The 23516-nt window shown below is 39.1% G+C and overlaps 1 protein-coding gene across 1 annotated transcript in view; it reads left to right on the top strand.

Annotated features, from left to right (window-relative positions):
- Positions 1-23516, top strand: part of LOC144684986 (liprin-alpha-1-like) — a 163319-nt gene that overhangs the window by 82313 nt on the left and 57490 nt on the right. The window contains exons 3-13 of the mRNA XM_078549482.1: positions 2376-2540; positions 6448-6522; positions 7302-7409; positions 8202-8423; positions 9118-9264; positions 11056-11190; positions 14282-14365; positions 15535-15666; positions 16833-16895; positions 17530-17621; positions 21323-21473. Of these exons, the coding sequence (XP_078405608.1) occupies positions 2430-2540; positions 6448-6522; positions 7302-7409; positions 8202-8423; positions 9118-9264; positions 11056-11190; positions 14282-14365; positions 15535-15666; positions 16833-16895; positions 17530-17621; positions 21323-21473 (1320 nt within the window). The 5' untranslated portion in view covers positions 2376-2429. The remainder of the gene's footprint in view (positions 1-2375; positions 2541-6447; positions 6523-7301; positions 7410-8201; positions 8424-9117; positions 9265-11055; positions 11191-14281; positions 14366-15534; positions 15667-16832; positions 16896-17529; positions 17622-21322; positions 21474-23516) is intronic.

Raw genomic sequence — 23516 nt, 5'->3', positions numbered from 1 at the left:
TTCAATAAGATCACGGCTGATCAGAATATGACCTCAACCCCACATTCCTGTCTACCCCCACGATAGCCTTTCACCCCCTTGTTAATCAAGAATCCATCTAGCTCTGCCTTAAAAATGTTCAAAGACTCTGCTTCCACTGCCTTTTGAAGAGAATTCCAAAGACTCTCAAAATTTCTCCTCATCTGTCTTAAATGAGCGACCCCTTATTTTTAAACAATGACCCCTAGTTCTAGATTCTCCCACAAGAGGAAACATCCTTTCCACATCCACCCTGTCAAGACCCCTCAGGACCTTAAAGGTTTCAACTAAGTCGCCTCTTACTCTTCTAAATTCCAGTGGATACAAGTCTAGCCTGTCCAGCCTTTACGTATAAGACAACCCGCCTATTCCTGGTATTAGCCTAGTAAACCTTCTCTGAACTGCTTGTAAGACATTTCAATCTTTCTTTAAATAAGGAGACCAGTACTGTACACAATACTCCAGATGTGGCCTCATCAATGCCCTGTACAACTGAAGCATAACCTCCCTACTTTTGTAATCAATTCCCCTCACAATAAATGGTAACATTCTATTAGCTTTCCTAATTACCTGCTGTACCTGCATACTAACCTTCTGTGATTCATGCACCAAGACACCTAGATCCCTCTGAACCTGAGTTCTGTAATCTCTCACTATTGGGGACAATTTTTATTCTTCCTGCCAAAATGGCTGATTTCACATTTGCCCACATTATACTCCATTTGCCAGATCTTTGTCTTCTCACTTAACCTATTTATGTCACTTTGTAGCCTCCTTACGTCCTCTTCACAATTGACTTTCCTACCTATCTTCGTGTCGTTAGGCTAACTGGTCTATAGTTTCCTGTGTTCTGGCTCCTCCCCCAACCCCCCCATTTTTTTGAGTAAAGGTGCTGTATTTGCTATTTTCTAATCTAATGGAGTCTTCCCTGAACCTAGGGAATTTTGGAAAATTAAAACTACATCAGCTATCTCACTAGCCACTTCTTTCAAGACCTGAGGGTGAAGTCAGTCTGGACCTGGGGATTTGTCAGCCTGCAGCCCCAGCAATTTGCTCAATACCACTTCCCTGATGACTGTAATTTTCCCGAGTTCCTCCCTCCCTTCAATTTCCTGATTTACAGCTATTTCCGGGATGTTACTTGTGTTCTCTATAGTGAAGACCAAAGCAAAATACTTGTTTAATTCATCCGCCATCTCCCTGCTTTCCATTATCAGTTCCCCAGACGCATTCTCTGTAGGACCAACGGTCACTTTGTTAACTTTTCTCACTTAACTATCAATAGAAACCCTTGCTATCTGTCTTTATATTACTAGCTAGCTTTCTCTCAAACTCTAATTTTTCCCTCTTGTTAATCTTTTTGTCATTCTTTGCTGTTCTTTATATTCTTTCCAATCTTCTGGCCTGCTACCTGTCTTTGTGTAATTATATGCTTTTTCTTTAAGTTTGATTCTGTCTTTAACTTTTTTAGATAACCACAGATGTGGGCCCTCCCCTTGGAATTTTTCTTTCTCATTGGAATGTATATATTCTGTGTATTCTGAAATATTCCTTTAAATGTCTGCTACTGAACTTATTGACATATCCCTGAACCTCATTTGCCAGTTCACTTTAGCTAGCTCTGCTTTCATGCTCTCATAATTGCCCTTATTTAGTCTTGGACACATTTTTCTCCCTCAAAAAGAATATAAAACTCAATCATGTTATGATCACTGCTACCTAGGGGTGCCTTCACTAGGAGGTTGGTGCGATACTGAGTCTCTCAAATCAGAAAACTTCTATCTCTGCTTTGTGCTGATTGAACTGATCTGAGCAGGTGCTGCAGTGGGGACTATATTTGACTGCCACATAATGGAGCAGAAGTGGGTGGGGGTGAGTGACCTTCCTGGTGGCTGGGGGGAGCTGGTGATCTCCCTGATCCAGTGAGCCCTGCTGCAGTTCATATATTGTTGGATTTTCCCCCTCTTTTCATGACACTCATCACCATGGTGATGACTGATAGCCATTTATATAAGGTGTTAAAAAGCTTTTGGGATCTGTGAAACTGCTTTCAGAGCTGGAGGGAAAACTGTCACAAGTGTAATCCTGCTGTTATCAGTTCTTTCTCCTAATTGCTGTCAATCAATGAGCCAGTAGTGAAGTGCCCTCTGTGCATGCGTACAAAATCATGTGAATGCATTTTCGTCATTTAATTCCTGTTGAGGGGAGCCTGCAAAATTAGATCATTGTAATTATAATATGTGTAATGATTCATTGGGTCAAATAGATTTTGCGATTTCAGTGTTTCTACTGCAACACTCATTTATTTTGAAAGTGTTAAAAATATTGTATCAATCCAATTGTTATTTGTTTTGTAGCTGCTTTTAGAACACCTCGAATGTCTCGTTTCCAGACATGAACGGTCACTCAGGATGACAGTAGTAAAGAGGCAAGCTCAATCACCAGCAGGCGTATCTAGTGAAGTAGAAGTTCTCAAAGCACTCAAATCATTATTTGAACACCACAAAGCTTTAGATGAAAAGGTATTGTATTTCTGCATATTATATTGTTCCAGACAGTAAATTTTACCACGTGGAGCTTGGTTTTCCTGCTATCTCAGATTGTGATAAATAAAGAAGATGGTCACACAATGTCATTTTTGCTACAATTGACCTGAAAGTGGAAAAGCTGCCCAAGGCTCTAAATCTTCGGTCAAATATTTTGGTGCGTGGGCTACTGGTTCTCTGGTATGGCAGTTGTAATTCTACGGACCTGCAGCAGTGTGGAGGGGGAAGGGGCAAGTCAACCTAGGGCACCTATGCATCTTATATCAATCAGCCAAAAACCGAATACATCATTTGTCAGGTACTGAAGGATATGAGAGGGAAGAGAGAGTGAAAAACTGGGATTTCTTTTCTCTCTCTTCTCCTCCCCCCACCCCCCGTTTTTAACCGACTGGGAAAGTGGAAAGATTCTTCTCATGTTTGACTCCATCTCCTCTCGCAACCATCATCCATGCTTTGGTACTTCAGAACAACGACTGTTCCAATGCTTCACTGACTGGCCCCTCATCTTGCACTATCCATAAGCTTAAGCTCACACTGCTACCTGTATCCTAATTCTCACCAGGTCCTATTCACCCATTACCCCCTACTTAACATTTGCTCCTGGTCCACCAAAGATTTTAAAAATTCCCACCCTCAAACCTGGATCTCTCTGTGGCCATGCCCTCTATTTCTGTAACCTCCTCCAACTCATTATGGATTCTGTGTTCTTCTAATTCTGTGCTTTTGTGCATCTCCTGCTTCCCATGCTGTGCCTTTGGCAGTCTGAGCCCTAAATTCTGGATTTCTTTCCCTAATCTCTTCTGCATCTCTATCTTTCTCTACTCCTTTAATCGCTGCTTAAAACCAACCCGTTTGACCAGCTTTTGGTCAGCTATCCTCATGATTTATTTGATCCAGTTCAAGTTTTTGTGAAGTGCCTTGGGATGTTTTAGTACTGTAAAGGTGCTGTATAAATGCAAGTCGTTATTGGATAATAATAACACTGCAGTGCCGTCATTTGCGCTTAAAGTAGCAATGGCATAAAGCTTTCAGGAACGGGGAAAAAAAAGGTCATTTTTTTTCAATCTGTGTACAGGCTTTTGTTCTTTTGTGTGGTGTATGTACACTCGCAATGCTGTTAAGGAGGGATGTTAACCCATCTAACATTCTTTCAGCCAGCATCTCTTCTTGACTGATGATGCCATCATGAAAGTGTTTTTCTGTTTTTTGTGCAAAATATTTCTGGGAAAATTGCCCAGGTATGCCCTGTCCACAAAAAGCAGGACAAATCCAATCCACTCAATTACCGACCCATCAGTCTACTCTCGATCAGCAAAGTGATGGAAGATGTCATCAACAGCACTATAAAGCGGCACCTGCACAGCAATAAGCTGCTCACTGGTTCAGTTTGGTTTCCGCTAGGGCTACTTAGCTCTTGACCTCATTACGGTATTAGCCCAAACACAGGAAAAAGAGCTGAACGCAAGGTGTGTGAGACTGTCCTTGACAGGAGTCCTAGCAAAATTGAAGTCAGTGGGAATTGGGGAGAACTCACCACTGGCTGGAGTCATACCTGGCAAGAAGGAAGATGGTTGTGGTTGTTGGATACCAATCATCTCGGCCCCAGGATATCGCTGCAGGTGTTCCTTGGGGCAGGCTCCTAGCCCAACCACCTCCCCTCCATTGTAAGGGCAGAGGTGGGCATGATCGCTGATGTTCAGTATTGTTCGCAACGCCTCAGACATCGAAGTATTCTGCGTCAACATGTGGCGAGACCTAAACAGCATTCAGACTTGGGCTGATAAGTGGCAAGTAACATTCGTGCCAGGCAATGACCATCTCCAGCAACAGAGAATCTAACGATCTCCCCATGACATTCAATGGCATTACCATTGCTTAATCCCTCACTACCAACATCTTGAGGGTTACCAATGACCAGAAACATAACTGGACCAGCTATATAAATACTGTGGCACAAAAGCAGATCAGAGACTAGGAATCCTGCAGTGAGTAATTCATCGCCTGTCCACCATCTACAAGGCACAAGTCAGGAGTGTAAGGGAATACTCTCCACTTGCCAGGATGACTATGTCTCCAACAACACTCGAAGCTCAACACCACCCAGAAAAAAGCAGCTGCCTTGATTGGCATCCCATCCACCACCTTAAACATTCACTTCCATCACCACAGTGGCAGCAGTGTGTACCATCTATAAGAGGCACTGCAGCAACTCGCCAAGCCTCCTTTGACAAAATTTCCCAAATCCTCGTCCTCTACCACATTGAAGGATAAGGGCAGCAGTTGCATTGGAACATCACCACCTGCAGGCTCCCCTCCAAGTCTAAAACCACCCTGACTTGGAATTATATTGCCTTTCACTGTCACTGGATCAAAATCCTGGAACTCCCTCCCTAACAGCATGGTGGGTGTACCTGTGCCAGATGGACTGCAGCAGTTCGAAAAGCTCACCCCCACCTTCTCAAGGGCGATTTAGGGATGGGCAACAAATGCTGGCCTTGCCAGCAACGGCCATGTTCCATGAAATAATTTTTAAAAGACTGAGACGAGACATTTCTTCACATGGATTTGTGAATCTTTGGAACTCCTTACCCCCAAAGAGCTGGGTACTCAGTTGTTGAGTATATTGAACACTCAGATTGATTCTTGGAAGGGAATTGGGCGTATAGGGATTGGGCAGGAAAGTGGAGATGAGGCTGATAAACCATGATCTTACTGATTGACAAGGTAGGCTCCAGCAGCTGAGTGGGCTGCTATTTCTTATAAATATAAGTTCAATAAGTAGCATTTACATGTCTGTCTAGACAAGAAAGGGATAATAGCAAATTGCATGTACTTTCAATCTTTCTCTATCTTCCCCCTCACTACCCGCACCTAGACATTAGTTTTATAAATTTGGGAGAGCTGTTTTGGATAGATTAAAGATGAATTGCGCAAACTCTTTGTGCAGGCCTGTTAGAAAATGGCTTCAACCCAAAGGTTTACATATGCATTAGAAGTTCTTTATGTGCCTTCAGTAAATAATTTATCACACAGCAACAAAAGTTGTTGCAAAATTAAGGATTCCGGTTTTTTTTTTTGTTTATCAAGAGATACTGAGAATTAAATCTATCGTTTAGTAGTTGAAGTTCATGTTAATTGCTAAAACTTGCATGGAATATTCAATAGCAACTTGCATTTATGAAGGGCCTTTAATATAAAGAACGTCCTTAAGTACTTTACAGCAAAACAGATACTGAGCAGGGAAGGGCGAGGTTAACAAGTCACCAAAAGATTAAAAGGGAGATGGGCTTTAAAAATGATTTAAAGGAGCAGAAGTAGACAGTGCATTCTTATTTCTATTGAGACATTGCACATTGGTGCATTCGTAAATATACGATGCAACTGTTTCCGCAAAAGTTCCTGTTGCTAATTATTGAGTGAACAAATGCAGAAAATGCACAAAAGCCCAGAATTGAAGGGATGGAGTATGCTGTATGGAGGGATTTAATGACAAGGGTGAAGATTTCTAGTATTTTCCCTAGGGCTGGGCAGTTAGCATGTAGCAGTAGGAATGAGGTTCTGGGTGAGTGGGACTTAGTGTTAGACAGCAGTATTGCAAGAGTTTTGGGCTCATCTTACTTGAAGGGTATAGGTCAGCCACTGTTGACTAACTTGAAGAGACAGTTATAGTAGTCTATCATGTAACAATATTTTAATTTCTCTGTGAACTTACTAAATGTCCATGTTATTACTGTAGTGGTTTAATTCCTCCCACACCTCCCACCTAACCAAAGTCAGGAAACCAACTTTAGTGAGGCATGAGTAATCCAGTTAGTTTAAAACTATACTGCATTGTGCATGTTGAATACTAACTTGTCCAATGTATTTTGTTGCTGTTTTCTAGGTACGAGAGCGGTTACGAGTAGCACTAGAAAGAGTTAGTGCTTTAGAAGAAGAAATAGTAGTTAGAGAGAAAGAGGTAGGTATTTATGTTGAGTTTGCCTGAAATTATCTATCTGTAGTTGCGCTGAATTCATCATGTATTGGCAACAATTTCTTTACATTGCAGTTTAGAATGTAGAAAAGTAGTGTGCAAATTTAAGGAAATGTGTAGAAATAACCACCTGGAAGGGTGAGAGCAACAGATGCGTGAGAACATTACCACCTGCAAGTTCCCCTCCAAATCTTCCACCATCCCAGCTTGAAACAATATTGCCGCTCTTTCACAGTCACTGGGTCAAAATCCTGGAACACCCTAGTAATGGTGTGTGTGTATCTGACACCACTGAATTGCAGTGGTTTAAGCAGTTAAGCACCACCATGCCAAAAGCAATAAGAGATGGGCAAAAGATGCTGGCCTTGCCAGTGATGCTCACATCCCAAGAATCAATAAGAAAAAATAAGGGATAAGCAGTGGGAAGGTATTTAAGCTGTACTGAGGTTTCAGTTTCTCTTTGTCAGATGCATTAAATTCTAATTTCAGCACTGGCTCTTTCATGTATTGGGGTGATCATTGCAATTAGCTCACTTCTTATTTTCAAGCTTAGTTCTTGGAAATGTTGCAGGATCTTGAGCCCAACACTTAAGAATAAAACGTTCAGCTGTATCACCCTCCAAGCAAGAAAAACAATTGCCAAGCTTTTCGACCTCTACCGTGACAACTGACATATTCATAACTCAAAGCTTTATTTTGAAATGATTGAATTTTGAAAAGATGCTTGTTTTGCATAGCCAGTTTTACTTTATAATTTGTTTCAGATTTCCCTATTTAAAGAACAAAATACACCTACTCCGAAGAAAGGAGCAACAGATCCACTAGAAGATGGAAATCGTGATGGCAATAATCTACCAAGCACAAATGGAATGGTATGAGTTTTCGCACGTAGATTTTTATGCTGCATTTTTGTAATTACATCCTATAGTTAACCATATCATGAAATAATAGATGGGATTGATTTATAGCTGTAATTTAATTGGTAAGAAGGAATGATCTCTTGTACTGCAAGAGTGAAGCGGAATAGTTTCAAAGCCTGAGGTTATATTACAGGCTTGCCTGGCTTCATGGAATAACGATTTACATGTGAATAATACTTATGCTGTGCAAAGGAGCTTTTATTTGGTGACATGCAAAAATATGTTTACGTAGCCACCAGATAAAATGAATAAGATATGAGCTGATTGGTACGGAGAGAGAGGACAAAATGGGGGTGGGAATAAAAACACGTATGCAGTCTGCCCTTCAAAAGATTTCCTTCAAAGATTTGTAGTTCCACACAGCACTTAATGCATAGATTATCTACCACTAAGCCTATGTCAAGACAATGCAGTTTGAATAACCCTCCCTCCAGACAAAGGGATATATTCAGACCCAGTTTTTCATTTGCATCCTGGAACGCTTGACAGCAGCCATTTTATGATACTACATACAAGACAATTTGAGATTAGAACCAAATCTTCACATTCGGTGTCCTTGAGGTGCTGTATATGACCAAAAGACCACCGAAGTTCCACAGTCTTGCTCAGCAATTATCTATCACTTCGTATTATTTCTACATCTATTTGCATAATGACTTGTTTAGCATTTTCATAGGCGGGGAATTTGTATCAGCTTTCTCCTTTAAAAGGTTACATTTCTGTGCCATTACGTTTTTTTAACAGAGATTTTCTAATTGTTCCATAAACCATGATGAAGATTCGATTAAAGTAATAGAGCTTCAGGAGACGATAGATAAACAAAACAAGGAGCAAGGGCAGTTAAAGGATCGACTGGCTGCTCTCTCTAGTAGGGTGTCAGAGCTTGAAGAGGATCTGGATACAGCCCGTAAAGACTTAATTAAGTCTGAAGAAATGAACACTAAACTTCAGCGGGACCTGCGTGAGGTAAGAATACTAAGGTAAAGTTATTTAAAAGAGCTCTGTGACTTACCCAGCTCAAACATAATGGATTTATATGGATTTCTAGTGGTATGTTTGCAAAATTTGAACATAATTGAAGAATAGCATTACTGCATTTACAAAACAATATTATAGCAAGTAACTAGTTATAAATTCCATTCTTTCTCACTATCTAACAAACTGACAACCCTACAAACTTAGTTAACGATCCAGTGTTGGTTTTGGCCTCCTATCGCAGGAAGGAGTGTCACCTAATTTTTTTTAGTTGGACTACTGCATGGGCAGCATGTTATACTGTGTAGTAAGTTAGAAAGCTAAAGTGGTTATTCATGTGATGTTGACCATCCTTGGAATGCTCTATGATTCACTATGAAGTTACAGTAATAATTTATGGGGCCTATATTTGGCCAGAGGGGAGAGATGATGAGAGGAGAAAGCACTGGTTTCATATGAACTGAGGAAACACAGTGAGCACTGTCATATTGACATTTGCATGGCAGGTGTAGGAGAAATAAACTTGAAGCAAAATTGAGCTTTTTGTGATTTTTAGGAACAATATTTTTTTGAAGAAATAAGTCAAAGATAATTTTAGGCACTGATTTTGCCAGAGGAGACTGGGGGATGGTTAGGGTGATGAGAGAGCAATGATGGTTCTTCATATATGTTCTGATCATAATAGGCCATGGCCCAGAAAGATGATATGGAGGAAAGAATAACAACTCTTGAAAAACGCTACCTCAATGCACAACGTGAATCCACATCTGTACACGATCTCAATGATAAACTTGAAAATGAACTTGCCAATAAAGATGCTTTGTACATACAGGTAATCATACAAGTTGAAAATGAAATACTGTCAGATTATACTGCTGTGCTTGTATCTATCTATTTGGAATAAAACATTGAAGGAAGATAAAATTATAAGGAGCAGTGCAAGTAATGGGGATGCAGCATCTTTTAAAAAATATATATATGGCTTTATATGTAAAATTTAATTTGAGGATGAAGGTGTTGAACAAATAATTATTTCCTTGTGTGTAGCCGTAACTACACAAATATAACTATTTCAATACTAGAACAAATACTGCGCTCCAGCTGCTCCTGCTCACTGAATATTGAGAAGAGAATGCTGCCACTTTTCATTTGTAAGTGGAAAGACCCTGGCTTTTGGGGTTGAATTTTGGAACCCTATGCAAATAGATCCAGATAATTTATTTAGACAGTTTTCAAATGTCATCAGCATGTGTATGAGCATTGAAAGGGATATAATCTGAATTTCTGTGGACAAATGTAGATTCAAGGCTTTTTGTGTTAACTTTATCTAAATGCTTCCTACAATGCTGAAATTTGACAATGAGAATTGAATTTCAAACACATTTGTCCCTTTTAAATGCTTTTTTCACTATCTTGTGCTTTTGTAGTCATATTGAAGAATTTTATTTTTTTCATGGGATCAGTTGAATGCACACAAATTTAACAGTAATTTGAAGTTGCTCATCAAATTATAGCCAAACTTGACATTACAGTATGAAAATTGAAGCACGACTTGCTGTATAAATTTCCTTTCTTTTGAACATAGAAGTAAGATAAGAAAAAACTGGAAATGAAACAAAGTGGATATTCACAGCTGATCTGTCAGCATCAATAAAGGTCATCGGTGTTTTGGATTGTATCCTTTATGAGGGGTCTAAAAGGATACACATCTGAAATGCCAGTATTATTTTCTTCTCTTTACAGAAGCTGTTCAACATTTTCTATGTTTAGAAATTTGTAGGTGTGCCCAGAATTAGTGAACTGCAACTCTGTCTGATCTCTGGCAGTTTTACTGATAACCAAGCAGAATTAACCATAAAATCAACTCCTATTAATATTGCATTAGAAGTTTAACCCTTGGAGGGCTTCTGGAAATTTCTGAAATGAAATGTTTGTGACGCTGTATATTTAATTATGGTTACAAAATAATTCACTCTTCTGAGCCTGATCTTTGATTCTGAGTTGAGCCTGAAATACAGCAACAAATGCTCAACTCCTTTATCCTACACTCTTTCTGCCATGAATAAAGACCTGTGGTACGTTAGAGGAATTAACTGTATTCAGCCATGGTGAAAAAGGTCCATTTTATTTTGTGGAAGATAAAAATCCTACATCTAAATAAGGTGATGTGAAGATAGGGGCAAGCAGCCAATGCATTGTAAAGTAGTGAGTTGGCCAGGGCACAGGAAGCGTTCCCTGTTCTTTGAATAGTGACATGGAATCTTTGTACGTCCACCAGAGTAGGTGGCGGGGCTTTGGTTTGATATCTTGATTTAAAGGTAACGCGTCTGGCAATCCTTCTGCAGCGCTGAAGTTCCAGCCTGGATTGTGTGCTTAAATCTTGAAATGGAGCTTGAAACTCCAACCTCCTGACTCAGATGAGAATGCTACTACTAAGCAATGCCAGCACATGTTGAAGTGCCATCACCTGGTCGTCTGTACACCCACTCTCTGTTTACTTCAGTATTTGGGCTTTGTCCGATCAACATTGAAGTGACCTAGTATAATGCTGTCAGAAAAAAATTTAGAATTTATTTTGAAGCTGAGATGGCTAAATGTTAATACTTTAAAATTGAAAATTTAGAGTGAAGAGAAGAACCGTCAGTTGCAAGAGCGGCTGGAATTAGCTGAACAAAAGCTGCAGCAAACTCTCAGAAAGGCAGAAACACTACCAGAAGTAGAAGCAGAGCTGGCACAGAGGGTGGCAGCTCTTACAAAGGTAGGACATTAAATCTCCAGTGGTCTTTGTGCTAATAGACCATGTTTAGGTTATGGAACAGATGTGAATCAAAAAAGAATAGTTTCTCCAAAAGAAAATGTCCTATTTTACGCAGCATTATGTAAACGGATTATCATTTTTTAAATACAGTTTTCAATCTGTTATATACAATTGATGTTGAGTAATGAAGTTTGAAAATTCAAAATCTAGGAGCTGTGTTTTAAGAAACATTTCTGAAGTCACAGCCAACCTAGTTTGTCTTAAGGTGTGTGACTCTACCTTTCAGTTCACTGCTGGTGGGAACATAGACTCTAATATGGTAAGTGAAAGATGTTAGCTACTTTGATGCTAAGATACCGAAGGATATTCCCACTTTTGTGAGATTTTGTAAAATTATCTGCCTAAGTGTTGAGTGTTGAACTTGGTTGTTGGATCTTGCTATTCATGTACAAGCTTGATTTAAATCAGTGCAGAAACATTTTTGCTTCTAGATTTGCAAGTGGTTCTGAGAGCCAGCCACCACAAGCATCAGCTATCTGACTGCCCCAGAATGAAGATAGGAAAAACAATCCCTACATCAATATAATTCATTTATATAATATCTTTAACAAAGTGCTTCACTGAGCAGAAGTGAATTTAGGGGAGCTGCCTTTTCAAGATGCAGAGCGATGTAGCAAAAAACAAATGGATTTGGGGAGTAACATGGCTGAACGCAAACATAGATTTTCCCATTACCTTCTCCAACCATCCATCCCTAACTGATAATGATCCCTCCTAAAATTATTGACCTGGAACTGATTGTACTTGTGCCCTTGGCCTACACTTTTATGGGTAGGTTAATGACATGTCTCAGTCGAAGATGATTCTTGCCTGATACAACATTGGGATAGTAAAACAGAACTTAATTCTACATTTCTGCTAAATGTAGTGTGTATTTTTATTCATTCATGGGATGTGAACATCCCTGTCAAGGCCAACATTTTGTTCATCCCAAATTGCCCTTTAGAAAGTGGCGGTGGTGGGCAACTACAGATTGTTGAAATGATAATGAAGGTAAACAAGATAAATCAATCATATATGTTTGAAAGGGAAGATCCTTTTCTATTTTAATGTACATGGGACTGAGCTTCTGTATATAGGAAAGCCTAAAACTTTCAGTCCAGTCAGCTGATTCCACAGTCCATTGGAAGCCAGGCATAACAAAATAATTTATGGATCTCTATAAATTAACACATTTCAGAATTTCCAACTATTAGGCCATGCAATGTATTTATGACCTGTATAAAAACATTGATTTTCCATGAATTTAATTTAAATGGGAATGCAGATTAGAGTTTAGACCAAGTATATATCCAGAAAGGGATGGGAGGTGCTTGAACTTCAACTTGAGACCACGCAATTCACTTAAACCATCTTTTCTAAATACGCACGCTCATTAGATTAGGATAGGCTAATTCATTTGCAGAAAGTGAGGATAGTTGCAGGGAGGCTAATGATTAGGACAGTAACTGGTTTAATAGGCAACTCAGTTGGCCAAACCTTGTTTACAGAAAGTGGGGAGAGTTGGTTTCTTGTCCCGAATGGAAACAGAGGGCACAGAAGTTTAACGATAGAATTTGGTCTTGGCGCACAAAATTAATGCAAAGAGACCTAAATTTGAGGACCATTGTCTTGTCTGAAATTGGGTCACATTGTTTTTGAACAGTTGGGACAGCTGCCTAAAACAGGTTTTAGGCCCCTTATTGGCACATCCAAAGATCCCGCAATGAAACTAAGCTTCCCCCAGTAAAACAGGTATTGGGATTGTTATCAGTTTTGCTAGACATTGAAGTGGCCTAGCTAGATAACTATATATTTTTTAAAAATGTAAAATGATTTGGTATCAGCAGGCATGCTGCTGGCTCCACAGCGCACCTGACGACCATTGCCAGCCGCAATCTGCTTCCACATTGTTGTCCTCTCCTCCCCTGGCCCTCCAACTTACCTGAGACCTGAACTCCTATTCTTCAGTCAAGCAAGCTGCCTGTGGAGGCACAACAGGTGTCTGCAGCACACTGCAAGTATTTAGATGAGGCCCGAAGACCAATTTTGCAAGATCATAAGGTCCTTAGTCTTTGGGGGCAGGGAGCAATTCCTGCATCCATTTGGTGTTTGAAGGCTGGCCTGACATGGTGGAGTGTGGAAAATCTGGTAAGCGTGACGGACAGACAGACATGAGCATGTTTGCCTTCCGTATTGAAGTCCAAAGTTTTTGCATGTGTAATTTGAAGGTTTGCTATCATTGTAGTATTGAATATCTCTTAGTTTTGAATATCTTTTGAGTTAACCACAATGATTTTTTTAGTTTTTCTTCTGTAATGATCATATATTGTGCAACAAAATCTTTTTTAAATGGGAAATTCCCCTGATGTGTATATATAAAGTTTGTCTAATCAGAATCTTAATTAAAAACAAAATGAGCCAGCCTGTTAATGCTTGTGTATCTTTCCTGTTCAAAATTATTTCCATATATTCTTCCTCTTGATATGTATGTACTCAAGTACTCTTCCATTTCATACGGAAAGGATTTTTGGATAAACTGATTATACCTTTTTATATCGGGATTCATCTGCACCCATTTCTCCCACTCATATCGTAGCCTTAACAATAGTAACCTTTCTGCTGTTTCCTGTACCTTTTTGCCTTTCTTAGTCTGATCCTTCCCTTTCTTCTGAAGATTCTACTCTTATGGAAGCTAAACTGGTGGAACTGAGCTCCAAGCTTAGGAAGGTAGAATATGCAATGTTCCAGTCACTGTGCTATGCTTGCTACTTATTGCCTTCTGCAAACAGTGGCAGTTGAAGCCTTGATCCCATAGGCTGAGCTTGCTGCGCATCAAAGCTTCAAATGTGCACACAGCGATTTAAAGCACCATTCAGCATCTGTCATATCTTTCATAAAGTGCCGCTTACACCAGGCTTTTGAGAGACCACTGGCTGAAGCATAACACTAAATGGATCCAAGCTTCTCGGAAGACTTGCAATTTTCATAAAATTTATTATTTAAAAACGCAATCTTTTGCAATTTTTAACAGTTTTTATTTATTTGTCAGGCTGAAGAAAGGCATGGAAACATTGAAGAAAGGTTACGGCAGTTGGAGGCACAGCTTGAAGAAAAGAATCAAGAATTGCAACGAGTATGTTGATTGGGGTTTCCACGTTATGATTTATAGAAACTAAAATTATAAATCTGCTGAAACTCCAAATACTGAATCTTGTGCAGTTTGTACTATAGTGTATGGATTCTGTTGCATCTTCATAGATATAATCACGAAATGCACTGTAAACTTACAACCTTTTTCAAAAAAACATGTAAAATCTGCTATTTCCCACCTTGAGAAAGGACTGCAAATTAATTTAAGCCCTCAACCAAGATGTAGCAGGTAGGAGGCTGTCACAGTGCTGACCGTGTGACTTCATTGCATTCTTGTCATCCTTGAGTTGGCTGTGCTCCCAAAACTTTTCTATTTTTTTCAAATAAATTTAATGTACCTCTCATTCCTCATGCTGCTTATGGGAAAATTTAGAGAATACAATTTATAAACTGACATTCTCTCTCTTCCCCCCTGCCCAAACAACCCCAATTCTGTCTTCCAGTCACCTGGAATGTCTTTAGTGCATTGCCTTTGTGGAGGTGGCTTCTGGCTGTAGGGTGTCAAGAATGCCCTGTTTTCACCTGATCAGTTTTGCCCCTTATAAAAACATCACTCTGCTTCTGTCTAATAAGTTTGTGGTTTTATTTTCAAATTGTTGGTAGAATGACAATATTTGTTGTTCAGCCGCCAAAACTAAGATCACTTCTAACTAAACTGCAGAAGTCTATTTGTCCCTCCCTAGCACTGGTTGTCATACTTGGAGTTATCCGCCTATCTTAAGATTTAATATTTCTTCAATAACAGATTCATTTCAACTTTTAATCAAACTTGACAAGTTTCACAAACTTTGGGTTCCTTGGAAAAATGGCCCGGCTGGGAACTTTCTCATTGGACTATATACTTGTAAACATACTAGACTTGTAATATTTCATTAGCTTTTCACTAAACTTGATTCTTTTCTGTATGTGCCGAATATCTAATTGTTATAAAACTTTTGGGTATGACACACACTACAAGTGTGCTTAATATTACCAGGTAGTGTGAAGTTTGTATTCAATGGATAAACATATGCTTTTATAATAAAAATAAGCAAGCACTTTGTTTAAAATTAATTATTTTATCTTCTGTGTGGTGTCTAAGAGCCATTTGGGTAGTCGTTATTTTAGCTTTGGTATGTCTTTTTTTAATCAGCCCATCTATTTATTTAAAAGGCTCGACAGAGGGAAAAGATGAATGAAGAACACAATAAGCGCTTATCAGACACAGTAGATAAACTCCTGTCAGAGTCCAATGAAAGACTTCAGCTTCATCTAAAGGAAAGGATGGCTGCATTAGAGGAAAAGGTAGTTTATTTTATTTAAAAAATCAAAATGATTACATCCTCGTAGATAGATGATATACCTGGCTTAGTGACCTGGGATTTTAGCAAAGTTTGGCTTCAATTCAGAGGGCTGTTCAGATACCAACTAGACTTGATATACATTGGCTGTTCATGATGGTATGTTTTGGGGTTTCTATCATATGATTCTGTCATGACATTGGCAAAACCAAAGTGATGCATTTCTCAAAATCATCAAGAAATATTCGTAGAAGGAAGAGAACTAGAACAGGTGCAAGAATTGAAGTATTTAGGAAGCATAATATCTACAGATGGAAAGTGCAACAAAGAAATAAGAACAAGGATAGCAATGGAAAAAGCCTGTTTGGTAAGAAGAGACGGTTGCTAAACAGCTGCATAAATGACTCAAGAAGCAACTTGTAAAGAGTTTGATTTGGAGTGTTGTCTTGTATGGATGTGAGATTTGGACCTCACGGAAAGAGGAGACCAACTTGTTAAATAGTTTTGAAATGTGGGTTTGAAGGAGAATGGAAAAGTACCAGCTGGACAGAAAAAATAAATAATGAAGTGATGTAGAGAGTGAACGAACAAAGAAATTTGCTAAACGTAATTAGGAACACTGTCTATGTATGGCACATCTTAAGAGGAAGCGGACTTTTAAGAGACATTAAGGAGGGAAGATTTAAATGCAAAAGAAGAAGGAAGAGAGTATCAGTGCTGGATGGCGGTAAATGAAAATACTGGCACAGAATAGAAAAGGATAGAGGACGGAAACACTACTGTGAGCCAAGGCCCTGCCTTCGGGCAGAGCACGTGATGATCATATGATTCATTAGAGAGGTTCTTAATGGTCAAAAGAGGAAAATTGGCATAAAGGGCTATCTTACTGCATCCACTAACAGCTGTGATGAAACCTGTTGCTCAATGTTATCCCACCTTTTGGCTGATGAACTATATGCAGGCGGAAAGACAAACAATTTAGGAGATAAGATTATTGATTTAGATAGGGGAAAGAGTACTGGAAAAAAAATCCCTCCGCTCTTTGTAATGTCATCTACTTGGCATTATGTAAAACATTAATTATATTTTTTAATTGAAATGCCTGTTTTGAATTTCCTGCAGTAATGCAGATCTATCGGGTATAACTTGTCCTGCAAAATATTATTTCAGAATTCCCTTATTCGAGAACTTGAGAACACAAAGCAGCTAATTGAAGAAACACACCATGAGAAAGTAGGTTTCATTTGTAAAGATATTACTTCTCATAATTTATTGTATTCGCTACCATTTGATTTTAAGCTTTTTGCCTACTCATTGTCTTGAAGCTCATTTTGAAACGTAAATAAGCTTTACTGCTAACTAAACGCTCATGTACTCTTTTCAGTGCTATCTGTGATTCAGCATTTTAACCCTATAGGGGAGCTTTCATTTTAAAACCAGTTCTTTTATACCTGTATTTTACAACTTTTGTCCAGCCCTTTAACAGAAAATTTAACATATTTGAAGTACATTACGAGGATGGTTCTTTTTCAAACCAAAACGCATTGTCCCTGGCGGACCTTTACCAAAATTTCTGCAAATAGGTCAGAAATCTAACAATATCATGAAAAATCTTTGGTGCTCTTTTGCTGATTAGCAAATGTGATTTTATTTAACAGGCCCATTTAAAAATTTAGGCTTCAATTATACAAAAAAAAACTGTAATTTTTAAGGTTGTATTTCAGGAGCTTAATGTTAACGTAGGTTCAAGGTTTGATTGTATTGCGACTGTCAATTGATTGCTCTAGAAAAATTCCACTGTGGTTTATATTTTTTTAGATTTTGTCAACACTGCATTTTTTCAAATAATCATGTTTGAATATTTCAGGATAAGTTGTTGGTTGAGATTGAAAACTCACGAGCTGAGACTGATCAGTGGAGAGTGAAAGCTGCTGCTTTTGGAGACGCTCTGCATCATAGGTATTATACAAAAAATACTATTCTGCCCATCATTTTGCACCGAAGTGTTTAGTTGTATCTTTTGTTTCATAGTTTGTACTGCAATTTTTTTATTTTTTATCTCAACTCATGTTCTTTTTGACCTAAGCAGTGCAAAAGTAATGTGCTGTAACTTCCGAGCTTCAGGGCATCGTATCTGGGGAGTTACCCCAAAGGTGCCTGCGACCCCCCACCCCCAGAGGTTCCCAGCTGAGGGTTGCACGGTAATTGCCTGGAAAATGCAAACTTCCCATGGGCAATTGCCCTGCACTAGGAAGCATCTGAAAATTATGATTTACGTTGCAATCTTCGGATGGTTCCAACTGTATTATATCAATAGTTACCCAGAGAAAGTTAGAATTAAAACCACTTATAGCTTCTGGGTAGCTATTGTAGAGACCCCCCCCCCCCCCCCCCGGGACTCTTTTATTTTTCTCCCCTTAAAACGGGACTGCTCTCCCCTCCCCCCACACCCCTCCCCCTGACTGGCCGACGACGACACCACCCCCTCATCCCCCCCTCCGAGTGTCCAAATCCCACCCCAAATTCTACCCAGTTAGCTGACAAACCTACCTCCTCTCTGGCTTGAAAGTGGCTGGACCTTTAAACTCACCTGATTTACAGAAGCCAGTGTCATGAAAAACAAAGGGGCGTGGCCTCCTCCAGTCCGATTCAGCAGCAGTTGATTGAAGGCCTCAGGAACGTGCTGCCCTACACAGTTCTCGCCTGGCCTGAGTTGGAAGGTTGGGCAAGACGGGATTAAAAAAATATCAAGATAAGGAAGTAGCAGCTGAGTGGCAATCTGACCCTGGTTGCCACTCCACGGGAGTTCAGACCCAATATATTCATTGGTTATTTTATAAACGAAATTCCCAAGTAGAATTTTAAAAAATATCTAAGTCATAAATAGAAAAATGCACTGGTATTCAGGCCATGACTATTGCCTTATACATCATATTAGCCAATTCAAAAAAAGTTTTCATTAATAGCCATTGCTCAAGATACATAAGCCCAGATCCTGATCTCCAGATAGTCGGAGACCCGATGTACGCCAGATGATACACCACAGGACTCCTCTGAAGTCCCAATGCAATGACTCCACGGGAATTACCTGGAAAGTTTGAACTTCCACTGGGCAATACCAGTGTCCCCAAAACCCTTCGAAAATGTCTCCAACTCTGAGTTAAAGTCGCAGAAATCGGATGGTTCCAACTTCACTTACCTGGATTAGTTATCCAGGAAATATTAGACAGAACAATCTAGCCTAGCTCCTGGGTAATTATACAAATGATCACCCAATTACTCTCACTGGATTACAATCCAAACCCCAACCTGACTAACCCCCACCACCACTGACCTGACCAATCTAGCCCCTGAACAACCTCACCCAACTGCCACACTACCCAACCTGCCACCCACCATCCTTACGTTCTCTTCATAGCTTTTCAAGGAAGCTTTGGGACATCTAACCTCTTCACCAGAATATGGTAGCTAGTGTTGTAAGAAGGGGCGTGGCTTGTCTTCCCCAGATGATCCAGTGCTGCGAAGAAGCAGTTCCATTTCAGATATGCTCCACATTTCAGGAGAAGCTGGGCTTAGAAATCTCGGCTAGAAATGCACAGCTCTGGCTTGGCGCAGAGAAGTAGGAACTAAGTGGCAATCCGACTGTGATTACCACTTTTTGGAAGATTTAGGCCATAACATTTTAAATGTTTTTCATCTAGTGTCTTTGGCTGGCCATTTCTCAATACATTGGTTTCAAAATTCTTCCCCTCATGCACTAGTTGCTCCATGCCTCACTCCACCCTGCCTGTTCAACCTTCTTCACTCCTGTGTACCAGCACGTGCCTACTCTTTGCTCTTATAACTCTGGTTCCCTTTACCCACTTCCAGCTGGTAGGTGAGAGCAGAATAGTCTCCCTTGACATCTCTGACTTTGCTACTTTTTTCACCTCCTTAAAAAGTCTTGCCTCCAGTCACCGCCACCCCTATTTCCTTGTACACCACTATTTTTGTGAAATGCTTTGGAACATGCATTTTCATTCATTATTAACTTGCTCTTTGTCCAAGAAGAATAAAACACCCCTTCAGTTACTTTCCTACTTCCTACATCAACTTGGAAAATGATGATACTTTGAACATTTTCTTTTGGCAAGCAGATCACAAGTAATGGCAATAAGATGCACGTTTAGAATTTTTGAATCAACCCGGCCAATGACTTCTCATAATAAAACACTGAACAATCTATTTGAATGCAATTCTAAATTTGCTTTTCCTTGGAATACAAGGATAAAGTTCACATTTAAAATGTGATTTACTCTCATGAAAGTGCCTACCTGGTCCACAGTACCACTTCCTGGCAATTCAGTGAAACTGCTGGATGTTGAACTGGCAAATAAAACTTTTCTGTACTTATGAGTTTTGTAACTTGCAAGTTGTGTAGACACTTTCAATTCCTCTCTTGTATTTTGAATCAATTGAAAAGATTTCTAATCAATAGTTTGGAGAAGAAAATGTGGCATCTCTGACTTGAGCAGTTTCTAGCCTTTTTAAAACCTTTATCCCCGCAAGCTATCCCCTGCCTGCTAAAGAGAAAACTGACAAATTCTACTGTGTCCCATTATTTAATGAAGTAGATAACTCAGGAGCATCTTTGCTGTATAATTGCACACTTTAAGCTGTAGTGTAGGTGTAACCGGAAAGCTGAGATCCAAGTTGGGCTTGATGCTTAAGCCCAAGCCTGTCATGACTCTGGAGGGAAGCAATCTCTCTCTGCTTTGCCCTAGAATGAGTTTGGGTGTTGATGCTGATTTGTGCAGCATGTGTTTTAGCGTCAGTGTGAAGAAACTTTGTTGCACACTGAAGTTGCACATGTGTAAATGCATCCTTATATCTGCTTCAAGCATTGCTGCCCTCAACTTGGGTTTACTGTGAGACTTGTATAGTACAGAGTCTTCAAAGCTGCAAATGAGGCTTAGTTGGAGAATGGCCATTTTAAAATTTCTTCCTGAAACTTACTTATGTTTGCAAATCTGTATCTATGTGAACTTGTAAATTACACAGTGCATTTCTCGGACAAATATGTGAGACCAAAACATTTGTAACAAAAGGAAAAATTCTGTTTGCGGCCGGGCTTCCTACATCCGGAATGCATGGTAGGAATTTGGATGCACAAATTCACAGAATCTAACCTTTAATCTGTTGTGTGCATGTTTAATGGAAAAATAATCAATAAGGTACCTCTATCCTACATGCAATTCTCTGTTAATGCTTGATATAGATGTTTCCTAATTGTAATGTGGCTTTAATGATTACTATATCAAACTGATCCTCCTGCACAGTGCTGTTTTACCCTTTGTTACTCTTTAAGTATATGCAGAGGTTGTTATGAAATTTTCCATTGCCTTGCATGAGGACTATTCAGTTTTAGGAACTGTGTTGTTGATGAATTTGACATTACTGAAGATTTTAATTAATTAATTATCATTCAACAGAGAGCTTTGTTTTTAATTAAAAGTGAAATTCAGTGCACCTAGCAAGAACCCTCTCTCTATGAGAATGTGAGTTGAAGAAACCATTTTGGTATTCATATTCTAACACCGTTATGTTAGGCTCTTTGTTGGGTGCAGATCACTGAATTTTCCCAAAAACGTATAACAAATATTGAATATGATTTGTTCTAGCAGGTCACATTTAGGTAGTACCTCTGATTTTAGGTACCCATTAACATCTACGTCAGAAGTGGACAAACACCCAGACCCATACAGTGGTGCTTCAGTATTACGTAGACCTCAGAAGGGACGCTTAGCAGCTTTACGAGATGAGCCTTCAAAGGTACAATTTCTTGCTTCATTCTTTATTGCAATGTTCTAGTTATGGCTGTTTCTTTCATCAGGTGTTGGATCATTTATCTAGTCATTCTTTTGAGGGCATAATGTATGTATCCAGTATTCTAAGAAATGAGGGTTGATTTTAACTTTACCTGCCTGAGGGAAACTGGGCAGTTAAAAAAGAGTAAGTTCCTAATCTGCTCGGAACTTGACTTTTATGTATTATTTTGAAATTTAACTTGTGGGCTGATGAGGCACCTGCTTAAAGCAGGCAAGCATCTGATGTCCTGTTACATCAATGAGGCCCTGATTGCATTTTAATTGGGGGCACTTGCAGTTTTCCTGCAAGCTGAAGCAGGTTTGCAGTTGGTTAGCAGACAGAAGAGGCCCTGCAAGGTAACTGTAAAACTGTGCTTTTGGGAGCCAAGAGTGTTCTTCCAAATCCCACTGGGAAAGTCTCAACCTTCCCTGTCCTGGTCTTCCCACGCACCCACTCAAAATGCATTTGGAGTTAAAATCAGTCCTGTGATAGACTGCATTATACACCATTGTAAGGTCCTACTAAAAGGCACACAACCATGTTAATAAATATTTTTTTAATTTTAAGGAGTATGGTGTTTGGAGTATATCAAAACTCCAAACTGAAGTGATACTTGCATTCCGGTGAGAAAGTAATGCATCTTCTCTTGTTTTCTGCCTTTTGTTTGTGCTATTGAGAAAAGCTGGAATGGAAAGGTGGAAAGTGACAAACATAAAAATGCAGAAATAGAAAAGAACAAAACAAAAGTGAAAATGGAAATACTAGTAACTTCTATAAAGAGAGGAATTGGAAGAGGATAATTGGCACTCTATTTGCAAGCCAGTGATTCAGCAATATTGTTGAAATATTCTTTTATAAATAATAATCTTTACAAAATAAGGTTTTTTATTTTTCCACATAGTGAGAGCCAATGTAGATATGGATTGGAAACACTCAGTTGCTGAGTGTTGTAAACTTACTTGGTAGTAATTGTTCGATGCAGCTTCACCTTTATAATTTCCACACAAATGCTTTGAAATAGCAATACTGGTGGCAATAATATTACTAGAATAACTTTTTCAGCGCAACAAAATATAATTTCGTTTGCTATTACTCTAACATTCAAAGTACCTTTCATAATGTTAAGTGCTGCCACTTTAGATAACTTTCTCAAAAAATTATTCTATTTACATAGTTTGTGCTATCTTGGAAGTCATGTCTGCATATTAGTTACATTACTTTTAATATACAGATGGTCACTCATAAGGGTGGGTGGGATTTTTCAGTTTTATGGTTGTACTTACCTGTAATTCTGCCTAATGCTGCCCAATATTAAAAAAAAATTGTTCTGTGTGATTCATTGTTCAATTAGCTCTGTTTCTTGGATCGCTTCTAGCCCAGGTGGTGGCACCAACATGTTACCACCAGAGCTTTCAGTGCTTGAGTAACTCTTGTGCTGTTAGTTTTTGCTGGTCCTCTTTTGCTAAATAGTTATTTACATTTTCAATGCAATTATTCCGTTTTGCTACTTGGCCTTTTCTTAGTAATTTATTTCATTAGACAATATTAAACTCTCCTTGCAGTATAATATTACTTCCTTTCTCTCATTGAAATGCACAACTGATGTATAACATTTTTTGTTTTCTGCTACTTTTCTGGTGGATTTCTGCATCATGTAAGTTTTTGTGTTGTCTGTTGTGGCAAATGTTTTCAATCCCAGATTCTTTCAAAATGCCAAGTAACAATGTTTTAATTATTTTCTGTTCAAAGTATAACTTGTTTCCTGACTGTTTAATTCTTTATCATTGTGAATAGCAGACTTGTAAGAACATAAGAAATAGGAGCAGGAGTAGGCCATTTAGGCCTTTGAACCTGCTGCATCGTTCAATATGATTATAACTGATGATCTGCCTCAACTCCACCTTACCGGACTGTCTACAAAGGGTTGTACCCAAAAGCCTATTGGTCTTCGTCATTGAGTATACTCAAAACAGAGCATCCATGGGGTAGAGAATTCTAAAGATCTGT

Source organism: Cetorhinus maximus, chromosome 9 (genome assembly GCF_964194155.1).
Source record: "Cetorhinus maximus chromosome 9, sCetMax3.hap1.1, whole genome shotgun sequence".
Taxonomy (NCBI): Eukaryota; Metazoa; Chordata; class Chondrichthyes; order Lamniformes; family Cetorhinidae; genus Cetorhinus; species Cetorhinus maximus.
The sequence above is the reverse complement of the archived record's forward strand: the minus strand, read 5'-3'. Positions and strand labels throughout refer to the sequence as shown.